The sequence below is a fragment of the Coffea arabica genome, chromosome 8c (assembly GCF_036785885.1).
Source record: "Coffea arabica cultivar ET-39 chromosome 8c, Coffea Arabica ET-39 HiFi, whole genome shotgun sequence".
Lineage (NCBI taxonomy): Eukaryota > Viridiplantae > Streptophyta > Magnoliopsida > Gentianales > Rubiaceae > Coffea > Coffea arabica.
In genome coordinates, this window is record NC_092325.1 from 3,960,414 (window position 1) to 3,972,801 (window position 12,388).

The 12,388-nt window shown below is 41.3% G+C and overlaps 1 protein-coding gene and 1 non-coding gene across 2 annotated transcripts; one reads left to right on the forward strand and one right to left on the reverse strand.

Moving 5' to 3' along the window:
- Positions 1-7,224: 7,224 nt before the first annotated feature.
- On the reverse strand, positions 7,225-8,511 carry LOC113707109 (uncharacterized). The gene has a single exon (XM_027229269.2). It carries the CDS (start codon positions 8,509-8,511, stop codon positions 7,225-7,227), a length of 1,287 nt encoding a protein of 428 aa, XP_027085070.1.
- On the forward strand, positions 7,892-7,998 carry LOC113707496 (small nucleolar RNA R71). Its single transcript, XR_003452225.1, has one exon. It is a non-coding gene; the product is annotated as a small nucleolar RNA R71 (small nucleolar RNA).
- Positions 8,512-12,388: the final 3,877 nt, after the last annotated feature.

Genomic DNA, 12,388 nt, shown 5'->3' on the forward strand with positions numbered 1-12,388 from the left:
TTTCCTAACTCTTACTCTATAATTTCTGTTAATGAGATTGATTTTGTTATACCGGAAGTTTTTGAGTCTCATGGCAGAAATAAGTTAAGAGTAGCTATGGTCAAATATCTTTAACCGTTGAGTGCTCTTGATGGAGGAGTGGATGAAGAATTGAGATCACTACTTGATTATTTGACCTCATCTACTAGTCCAAGGAAAACCGTAGCTCGTGTGCTCAAGAATTACTCTATTTATTAGGGTTATCAGGACTATATAAATGATGAAGCATTGAAACGAGACACAAGATTTTATCCTCCCTGAGCAAAGATGACAATGTCTAGCCAAAGACATTAAAAAAAAAGGCGCTTTTTGGGAGGCAACCCAAATATTAATTTTATTATTTTTCGTTGTTCATTTCTTTCGTTTTTTGTTTCTCAATTGAGCAGTAATGGTCTTCATATTTTTCTCTACTGTGGCAGGAAGTTCAATCTTGGCGTGCCCACGCGGTGTTTGTGTCTCTTGAGATCAGTGGACGTTTTATAATCTTGGCGTGCCCACGCAATGTTTGACGACCCAAAAATGAATTCAAAAAATTTTTTTTTTTAAATTTACATTGAAAAAGAAAATTGAAAAAAAACATTTTTTTTCTTTTTCTTCAAAAATTCAGATTTTGAAAATTTAAATTCGGGAAAAAATTTTTGGAAAAAAAACATTGAAAAAAACCCAAAATCTATTTTTTTTCCTTTTTCTTTTTTCTTTCTTTCTTCTTCTTTCTTTCTTCCCCGCTACCCTGCTTCCCTTTTCTTTTATTTCTTCTTTCGGCTGCCCTCCATTCGCCACCACCTACTTTGCATCAACTCCCCATCGCACGCCATTGCCCATCGCCAGCCACTCGCCTCGCCGACCGCCGCTAGTGACGTCCTCCAGAAGCCCCGACGCTCGCCCACCCTCGCGGCTGAGCAGCGCAGCTCGTCTCTCTCCGCCACTACTCGCCGCGTGCCACTGCCTCCCTCCAGCTCGCTTCCAGCTCTGCCCAGCCGCACCTAGCTCGCCGTTCTCCGCCCGTCGCACGCGGCCCTCTCCCTTCACCTCGCGGTCCATCACTCACCTCGCGCCACCTGAAGCCCGCCAAGCAGCCATGCGCCGCCAGTTCCCCGTTGCCCAGCTGCCATCGCCGCCGCCTCCAAGCTCCACCCTCTCGGCCACCTCAGCTCTTATCCCCTCACTCTCCCTCTCGAGCTCACACTCTACCGCGCCTCGCCGTTTGAAGCCTCCGCCACCAGATATTTCTCCCTCCCACGCAGCTCACGCTCCACCAACGCCACAAGCAGCCGCGCGCCTCCCTCGCTCATCATCGCGAGCTCACAGCCGCACACCGATAGCCGCACACCACCAGCAGCTCCACCCCCTCCACGAGCTCACTCCGCGCGCATCTCTCTTTCTCCTCCATCAGCACGTCGGAGGTACTCGCTTTCTACCCTTGTTTTAGTATTGTTTTGATGGATAGAGCAAGAGCTGAATTGGCCGTTTTCTGGGTTTAATTTTCGGGTGATATTATGTTTCTTTGCTGCTCCATTTGGGGATATTTTCTGGTACTGATTACATTGTTAAGCATTGATTGGGTTTTGACTACTCGAGGCCTTTATTTTCATCTGTGGGGATAAAATTTGAGTTGGCAATTTGATTTAGTTTTTCCCTATGCATTCACCAGTGGTACTGGCGATGGTAGTTGTTTTACCTTTTGTTAATTCTGTGTTATTGGTTGCCTAATTGATCGAGTTGTGACTACCGAGCATTTGTGATTGAGCTGTTTCTGTCCAGCTTCTAAACCGTTGTTGTTGGAATTGCCCTCTTCTTGGGTCAATCGCTAATTTTAGCAGGTTGAATTGGGTAATTGACTGTCCAATTGGAGACAATTTTTTACGATTTTGGGTCCGATTGTGTCTAATTTGTATAATTTGTGTCGAACTGTGGGTAATTTTCTGCGATTGTTTGTTAAATTGGGAGGTGCCTGCGACACTTATCTTTGCTTATTTACATTGGTTGCGCTTTCTAAGAGGCTCTTGTGGCTGATTTAATTTTTGTTGTGCACCAGTGGTATTGGTTGGGGTATTATAACTACATTTGTTGATACTTGGTTCTAGTTGGTTGGCCATCTGATTGCAAACTGACACAACATTTTGATTTAGTTGTAGTCCAAATTTTGAACTACTATTGCTTGTTTTGTCGGTTTCTTGGGGCATTTGCTAATCTCAGTTGGTTAAGTTGTGTAAAACTGTGATAGTTTTTTACGATTTTGGGTGGAACTGTGTCTAATTGCTGAAATTTGTTAATTTGTTTAGACATGAACGCTGCTCATAGTTTGAGTGAAATTGGTTGGACGTCCTTTGCCCGTGGAGTTTAGATGTTACATTGTTTGGGGTGGTTTCCTGGTACTGATTGAATTATTGGGCATAAATTGCTCAGGGCTTTACATTGCTAATTTGGTGGGCCATTTATTATGCACTACCCTTTTGAATTGGGAGATACCTGTGCTTATTGGGTTGATTGTTGACTTCACTAGAGGATATTGATTTCTACTGATCTGCATTTACTTGTTCCTCTATATGTTTGACAGGTGCCGAACCTGTGCAATAATAATTACTAAAAAATCCTAATTACCACCTTAATTAAATAATTATAGAACAAATCCAAGTACTGGAGCAGGGACCCTAGGTGTGCAATGGGTTACTTGATTCACCCTGTTCCCGAAGAGTTTGCTTGATCCGATATACCGGATTTGTCTATAAAAATACTAATTTTGCGTACAATGGCAAGTAGGGTCGATTCCACAGGGAGCAGGTAGAAAATTATTTCTTTCCAAATTAGTAGAACGAAATTGGGGGATTTTCAATGGGAGGCAAATAAAAATAACATAAAATAAAACAAACAAAATTCAAAACTAACTCATAAAGCACAATTCACTAAAAATAGCAATTAACAAAATTCCACCCAAAGGATCAACTGCTCAGGCACGGTCCAATTAAATGATCATCGATGCAAAGATATTTCACCAATTCATCACTAGATTGGTTATAGTTATCAATAAGCTCTGACAACCAATTCTTCCTTACCTTTTCGACAGTCAAGGTACGACCATTGACTGCTTCCCTAATCAGATAACAACTCTAGGTACGACCGTAGGAATTTAATTACCCAATTGCATTAAAACTAGAAGAACCCAACTCTAACCAATAAACACGCTAAGAGGGTTTATTTAAGCTAGATCTTGCGTTTCCCCATCATAAAACCAATTATGGTGGTTGCCACGAGGTGTCAATTAAATGAACAATTACGGATTCTATTTAATTAATGTGGCAGTAGGCTATTAAATTAAATCAAATACCCGGCCGTTGATATTCAATTAATCAAATACCCATGAACAATTAATTCAGAAAATACACGAATAGCAATAAATTGGAAGAAATAATGAAGATTCGATTAGATCTCACAGATTTTATGGACCGCGCCCTCGCGTCAACCTTTGGGTAGACGAGAAAATTAGCCGTTCCTCATCATATCAATCCCGCGTGACTTAATTGAATTCATTCAATTAATTGCCGAAGAATTGAAAAAGATGAATTAATGTAGGAACTGCTGAAAAAGCTTCGCTTCCCTTTGTTGGGTTTCGTGTTCGTACCCCTGGAGCGAGAGTAGAAGCAAAAGTCGAATAGGAAAAATTGTACAGAAGCCAAAAGCAAAAGCTACAGCAACGGAGAAAGTCTCCAATGTCTGACCCAGAGCCGCAGAAGGAACAAAAGAAAAACCAAAAGAAAACCGTCTGACCAATCTTCCCCAAAAAGTAGAAAAAGAGAACCTAAGGCTAAAAAATAGATGATGCTCAATCTTGCTTTGTCCTTTTCTTTTTATAGCCGCCGTCCAAGAAGAGTCAAAGAAGGAAACGTCTGGTGCAATTGATTCTACAAAAGCCATTTCCCTTTTGGAGTTTTGATCCCATGTGCCTGGTCCACATGGACCACGGTCCGTCTTTCGGTTTCGTCCACCTTCCAAGGCGTGGTCACGCCCTGGGACGACAAGTCTTCTGGAAATCTACCCCGCGAGATCATTTTTAATGCCGATCACCTATAATTCATACGAATGTGAGATATGAGTTAAATCTCAGTATTTAGCACCGTAAATAGCCAAAATTAGGCCAAAATAACACTGCAAAATATGCCCAATAACTGCTCTATCAAATCCCCCCACACCTAGACAATGCTTGCCCTCAAGCATTTCAAAGCTCAGAAGTACAACCAAGAGAGCGGAGGTCATGCAGTAGTCTATACTAACACAAGCATCTAATGTCCCTGACAATATCACCAAAAGTAGAGCACACCAGACCTGTTGTAATTCAAAGAATATATATGAATACTAAGAACGCTCAAATCAACATCACGGAATGCCATTACCATACGCTTGCACATTCATCATATCTCCACCACTTAAAAGTGAACTAAACACATAAATCAAAGGGGCTTTAATAAGGTTGTAATGGGGCTCAGGTGAAAGGCGGGTTAAGAAGATATAGATAGGGGGTAAAGTGTCAAGAAAATGTCCGAAACCCACCAATAACCACAGTGCTTCACCGGAGGAGTTTCACAAACAAGGCAGTTTTCATTTGCTGTACCCTTTGTACAAGTGTCCCCAATTTTTTTCTCTTTCTCTCTTTTTTTTTTTTGGATTGAATACTGCTCGCAAGGCGTGGGCACGCCTTGTACCCCATAGTCCTCTGGTCACGAGGTCTCTTCAGGATTTTTTTTTTTTTTTAAGGAGAAAGTCCTGTAAGGCGTGGGCACGCCCTGTAAGCCAAAGTCCTCTGGTCAGTGGCCTTTTTCCAATTTTCCCTTCTTTATACAAGGATAGCATCATATAGCTCCTAATCTAACAGCACTTGCAACCCCAATTTTGTTTGCTTTGCACAAATGATGAAATTCAGGCATCCCTTGACAACACAGGGGTAAACAAGAAAGTTTAAAGAGGGTTTGGATTAACAAACACGGATAACAACCAGAAACGAAGGACAAAAGCTCAAATTAGTTCACTATTGGGAGATAAGATGAGGGCTTGATTTTTTTAGATAGCTAAAGAGGGTTAAATCCTAAATGCCCATATCATTTCAAATGCATCCAATTCAACAAAAATGTGGCATTGACATGTATAAACTAGCAAGTTCTAGAATGCCAATACCATGTGTGATACCCACTCAATCAAACAAAAATAGAGCAAACAAGAATAATGTGCTCATATAAGGCTCAAAAACTCCCCCAAAAGTTACAAGAATGGGTCAATTCCAGCATATTCAACATTCAACGACACTACCAAGGGAAACAAAATGCACAGCTAGTATATTCGACCACATACCCACTCACTTTGATTGTGTCATTCATCACAGCAACATGCCCTAATACTAACAAGCATAGAAATAGCCAAAAAGCCGCCTAACTACAATATTTTATTTTATTTTTCATTTTGTTTTTGTTTTGTTTTTGTTTTTGTTTTTTTTGTTTTTTGTTTTTTGTTTTTTTTTAAGTAACAAAGAAAAAAAATAATGGAAGCCATTAATCCCCCCACACCTAAAACCTACATTGTTCTCAATGTAGAAAAGACAAATGAAGTATTAGGGGAAAAGAAAAGAAACTTCCCTGACCACTGGGGAGAGAAAGTGAGACACTAAGGCGGAGGAGGTGAGACGGCTGCGTGTACAAGGTGGTGTGGTGGCGGCGGACGTAACACCAACAGGAAGGAGAAGACTGAAGTTTCTTTTTCGGAAGTGTTGGAAGGCGTGGGCACGCCTTAGAAGTTATAGTCGTCTGACCGTCAATTCCAAAACTCCATTCCTTAGGTGTGATGACCTAGCGTGGGTATGTCTAGCTGCCAACTTCCTGTCACAAAATAACAACCCACTAAATGACACTAACACTTAACAAAAACTTCAAAAATATAAGAAAACTAAAACAAAAGAAGGCTTGGGTTGCCTCCCAAGCAGCGCCTTTCTTTAATGTCTTTGGCTAGACATAACACCACTCTTTAGTCTGGATGTAATTGAATTTTCCTTGTAATTGGTGGCCCTCCTCCAGGATCCACATGGCCATTGAGTGCAACTTTTTTCCTAAATTTTCTCTCCATTTTTACCTCATGAATTGCTTTTATCCTATAGGACTTGTTCGCAGCAACCTTGGATTTACCCCTATAAGGAAACTTAGAAAATTCTTGCACAGAGGGATTAGTGGCATACATAGCAAACACAGAATGAGAGTTAACAGGATATTTCATTGTATCAAAAATATTAAAGTGGACTATTTCTCCATCAAATTTCATCGTGAGAGTACCCTTACTAACATCAATTTTAGTTTGGGCAGTACTCAAAAATGGTATTCCTAATATAATGGGTGATGGATTTAGGGCACTTCTATCATCCATGTAAAGCACATAAAAATCAGCAGAAAAAATTAATCCATCTATTTGCACTAAAACATCCTTAACTATCCCATCCGGATAAGCACATGTACGATCAGCCAATTGAATTATTATCCCCGTTTCTTTTAAAGGTCCTAAATTTAGCGAATCATAGATTGACTTAGGCATCACATTAATAGAAGCTCCTAAATCTATCATGGCATTTTTGATACTAGAATGACCAATCTTACAGGGGATAGCAAACATACCTGGATCTCCGCATTTGGGTGGGAGTTTCCTTTGAAGTACAGCTGATACATTCTCTCCTACCATCACTCTTTCATCACCCCTTAACTTTCTTTTGTTAACGCACAAGTCTTTCAAGAACTTTGCGTACTTGAGTATCTGCTTGATCGCGTCCAATAGGGGGATGTTTACTTGAACTTTGCGGAACACATCTAGGATTTCTTTTTCCTTTTCTGCCCCCTTTGTTTTTTCCAATCTGCAAGGAAAAGGAGCTAGATAAGATTTAATAGGGATCGAAGGAATAGATGTTACCTTAGACTCTTTCCGAATACGCTCTTCCTCTTCAATTCCCTTTTCTATCTATTCCTCACTTTTGCTTTTCGAATTTACCAACTTAGGTCCTTCCACCTCTTTGCCACTCCTTAATGTCATGGCGCTTACATTCTTGGGATTTGCCTCGGATTGTGATGGCAATTTCCCATAGACGTGGGACTCCAGGCGGTTAATGGCAGTTGCCATTTGACTCATTCGAATCTCCATGTCCTTCATGCCTGCTTTGGTGTCCTATTGGAACTGAGTAGTACTCGCGACTAAGGACCTTGTCTCCTGCTGGAGCTGAGTGGTGGTTGTGACGAGTTGAGTGGTAGTCATGGCCAAACTCTTGACAATTTCCTCCAAAGAGCTTCCTGAATTGGAGGACGAGGGTTGAGACTTTTGTTGCCACGGTTGCTGGAATCCTGGTGGACGATCAGAAAATGAATTATGTGGCTTATTACCATAACTGAAATTGGGGTGGTCTCGCCAACCCGGATTGTATGTGTTGGAGTATGGATCGTACTGTCTACGAGGCGCGGGCACGCCTCCAGCCATGTTCACTTGTTCAGCCCCATTCTCTTGCAACAGAGGACATGAGTCAGTAGGGTGGCCCATATTTGTGCAGATTCCACAGGCTTTTACTTGGGGCACATTTCTCACAGCTAATTGTCGAACAATGGATGTCAGCTCCGACAACTGTTGCTGAATAGATGTCGTCTCCACCTCATTAACCCTACGGGTAGGGTTACTCTCACGGAAGCCAAACTGTTGAGAATTTTCTGCCATCGACTCAATGAGTAGCCATGCTTCCCTTGGTGTTTTGTTTGCTAATACTCCCCCACTTGCTGCATCAATGATACTCCTGTCGGACGTCTGTAGTCCCTCATAAAAGTATTGGATCAATAGTTGTTCACTAATTTGATGCTGTGGGCATCTAGTGCACAACTTATTGAATCTTTCCCAATAATCATATAGGGACTCCCCGGGATACTGTTTAATACTACATATTTCTTTTTTTAGACTTGCAGCCCGGGAGGCAGGGAAGAATTTTTCTAAAAATTTCTTCTTAAGTTGGGCCCATGTTGTGATACTACCTGTGGGTAGGTAGTATAACCAATCCTTCGCTGCATCCTTGAGGGAAAAAGGGAAGGCTCTCAGTCTAATTTGCTCTTCAGTGACCCCAGGAGGTTTCATACTAGAGCAAACCACCTCGAACTCCTTGACGTGTTTGTGGGGTTCTTCGCCAGAGAGACCATGGAAAGAAGGTAAGAGGTGAATCAACCCCGACTTCAGTTCGAAAGCCGTATTCTCAGCCAAAGTAGGGAATGTGATGCACAAGGGCTGGTGAGTCAGTTCCGGGGCAGCCAACTCCCTTAATGTTTGGGTGTTGGCCATGCTTATTTCGTCTTCTACTGACTCGTTTGCAATAAATGAGTGCCCTTCTTTTCGTCTCTTGGTCTCTTGCCTCCGCTTACGCGCTACCTTCTCAACCTCCGCGTCGTATATCAATTCACCTGTGCGAGAAGAACGGGGCATAAACTAGCAAAAATACCAAGAAGAATAAAATAAAATAAAAACTGAATTTGAAAAGAAACAAATAATCCAAACGCCAGCTCCCCGGCAACGGCGCCAAAAATTGACAGGTGCCGAACCTGTGCAATAATAATTACTAAAAAATCCTAATTACCACCTTAATTAAATAATTATAGAACAAATCCAAGTACTGGAGCAGGGACACTAGGTGTGCAATGGGTTACTTGATTCACCCTGTTCCCGAAGAGTTTGCTTGATCCGATATACCGGATTTGTCTATAAAAATACTAATTTTGCGTACAATGGCAAGTAGGGTCGATTCCACAGGGAGCAGGTAGAAAATTATTTCTTTCCAAATTAGTAGAATGAAATTGGGGGATTTTCAATGGGAGGCAAATAAAAATAACATAAAATAAAACAAACAAAATTCAAAACTAACTCACAAAGCACAATTCACTAAAAATAGCAATTAACAAAATTCCACCCAAAGGATCAACTGCTCAGGCACGGTCCAATTAAATGATCATCGATGCAAAGATATTTCACCCATTCATCACTAGGTTGGTTATAGTTATCAATAAGCTCTGACAACCAATTCTTCCTTACCTTTTCGACAGTCAAGGTACGACCATTGACTGCTTCCCTAACCAGATAACAACCCTAGGTACGATCGTAGGAATTTAATTACCCAATTGCATTAAAGCTAGAAGAACCCAACCCTAACCAATAAACACGCTAAGAGGGTTTATTTAAGCTAGATCTTGCGTTTCCCCATCATAAAACCAATTATGGTGGTTGCCACGAGGTGTCAATTAAATGAACAATTACGGATTCTATTTAATTAACGTGGCAGTAGGCTATTAAATTAAATCAAATACCCGGCCGTTGATATTCAATTAATCAAATACCCATGAACAATTAATTCAGAAAATGCACGAATAGCAATAAATTGGAAGAAATAATGAAGATTCGATTAGATCTCACAGATTTTATGGACCGCGCCCTCGCGTCAACCTTTGGGTAGAGGAGAAAATTAGCCGCTCCTCATCGTATCAATCCCGCGTGACTTAAATGAATTCATTCAATTAATTGCCGAAGAATTGAAAAAGATGAATTAACGTAGGAACTGCTGAAAAAGCTTCGCTTCCCTTTGTTGGGTTTCGTGTTCGTACCCCTGGAGCGAGAGTAGAAGCAAAAGTCGAATAGGAAAAATTGTACAGAAGCCAAAAGCAAAAGCTACAGCAACGGAGAAAGTCTCCAATGTCTGACCCAGAGCCGCAGAAGGAACAAATGAAAAACCAAAAGAAAACCGTCTGACCAATCTTCCCCAAAAAGTAGAAAAAGAGAACCTAAGGCTAAAAAGTAGATGATGCTCAATCTTGCTTTGTCCTTTTCTTTTTATAGCCGCCGTCCAAGAAGAGTCAAAGAAGGAAACGTCTGGTGCAATTGATTCTACAAAAGCCATTTCCCTTTTGGAGTTTTGATCCCATATGCCTGGTCCACATGGACCACGGTCCGTCTTTCGTTTTCGTCCACCTTCCAAGGCGTGGTCACGCCCTGGGACGACAAGTCTTCTGGAAATCTACCCCGCGAGATCATTTTTAATGCCGATCATCTATAATTCATACGAATGTGAGATATGAGTTAAATCTCAGTATTTAGCACCGTAAATAGCCAAAATTAGGCCAAAATAACACTGCAAAATATGCCCAATAACTGCTCTATCAATGTTGGTAATTTTGTTTCTGTTGATTGGGTTACCTGTTAGCGACAATGGTGAGATCAAAGTTCTCTTCTAGGTCCGGAACCTCTCGACCTTAGCCTACCCCAACCCAACTCAACCATTTCCCGCCTCACCCACTGCTGTGGCCCCGTCATGACCCCCGTGATTTCAGGGAAGTACCGTTGCTCTTTTGCTAAAGAAGGGAAGTGGAGTACCACAACCTCCTTCAATTGGGGAACTGTCAAAGGGCTCCCAACACCTCGACAATTCTACACAAGGGCTCTCATTGGGGTTTGGGAACCCCATTAAGGGAGGGCTCCACCACCTCAGACACATCCATATAACACACCTCCTGATTAATCTTCTTTACTAGTATCAGTACACTGTCCATCCCCATTTCAATACTAGAACCTTTCCTTTTCCCTGGTTCAGCCTTATTAATACTGTTCGAAATGTCACTAAGAGGTTTCCTTCTCCCTACTTCTTGCACTAACCTCTTCTAGCTCCTGCAATTCCTTTCTTTACCCTTCTCCCTAGGATTACTACTGGCACTATGCTCCTCATTCTTTACCTCCCACTTGTTTTTTACATTTAGAATGACCTCTCTTACCTCAACAGATATAAGTTGTTCCGTCCCCTTGTTAGTGTCACAGTCCATCCATACCTGATCATACCCCAACCCCTCTTTTGATTTTTCCCCACCTATCTCCTCTACCCCTCTCCTTCTTGCTCTCTGACCTTTCCCCTTAGTATTAACTACCCCTTCTTCTTCTATATCTTGCTTTCCTACCCCCCTTCTTGTTCTACTTCGTTCCTCCTGTTCTTTCCTATCCATACTGACCTCCTTGACTTGCAATCCTCTTTACCCTTTCTAACCTCCTTATCCCCCACAGACCCTATTTATTTTTCTACCTCTTTCCCACCTTTTTTATGGAACTCCTCTGTATATGTCAAAAGTAAGTTCTGAATCCTTCTGTAGGAATTATTTTGGTGTGTATTATACTTCTTAGGGTTGCTATTATCTTGTTTTTGCTCTTTCTCACTTCCTCCATATCTACTATTAGTCTTCCTATTCGGCCTTCTAAGAAAGCTAGCTCTCAGCCAGTTACCATATTGCTGTTCACCTTTCATATCAAAGCCTTTAAATCCACAATTCTTCTCATTATGACCAATGGCTTCACAACAAAAGCAAAAATTCGGGCATTTTTCATATCTAAATTCTACCCATCTCATCATGCCATTACATTTGACCATAGTGCCTCTAGGAAGAGGTTTAGTAAGATCAAATTCAACTAGCAATTTCATGTTTTTACCTTCTTTCCCCCTACCTCTCTCTGGTGATTACCTCAATGACTTCATTGAATATTCCTCCCATCTTCCTCCCTACCTCTTTGGTGATCCAGTGTAGAGGTAGGTTCCAAACCTGCACCTATATTCTGCACTTGTCAAAAGCATTTTGCTCGTCTTCAATTCCCTCCGTCCATTTCACAAGTATTAGCGGTTGGCCATCATAGATCCATGGCTTGTCGTTCAATGCTCGTTCCAAATCTGATTTCTGAACAAACGTAAATTGAAACATATTAGTACGGATCTCCGTTACCTTCAAATTTTTCAGATGAAACCACATATGCTCCGCAAAACTCCTAATCCCATTTATATTCGCTATCTTCTCTCCCTAGATATTCCCCAACAAGCTCAGACTACATTCGTCAACTCCCTTCGTGAACTCCTCCTTCTCCAACCACACGCCTTCTTTCTTTGTACTTGAAAGAGTAAATTTCTTCATCACCCTCTCCAGGTCGTCCATCCTTCACAGAAACCACAGTCCTCCAGTGATCCAAGGTCAGCAACCTCTCCTTAGCTAAGCAAGAAGGAGCTGTAACTTCTATGCTTCCTCACTAATTACCTAAACCACAAAACAAATAGAGATAAGCTAAAAGAAACAGACGCTAAAATCTACATAATAAGAGAAATAACCAGAATCAAATTTGGGTATCTTTGAATGCATTATAGTTCCTGTTGAATGCGAGATCTAGCTCAGAGTTCAACCCTAGGCTCCCAAATTAGAAATTCCTTACATAGATCAGGGAAATGGAAACAATCTATATTGGGAAATAATTGAATACGATTCTGGATTATAAATGTGGAAGCAGTTAT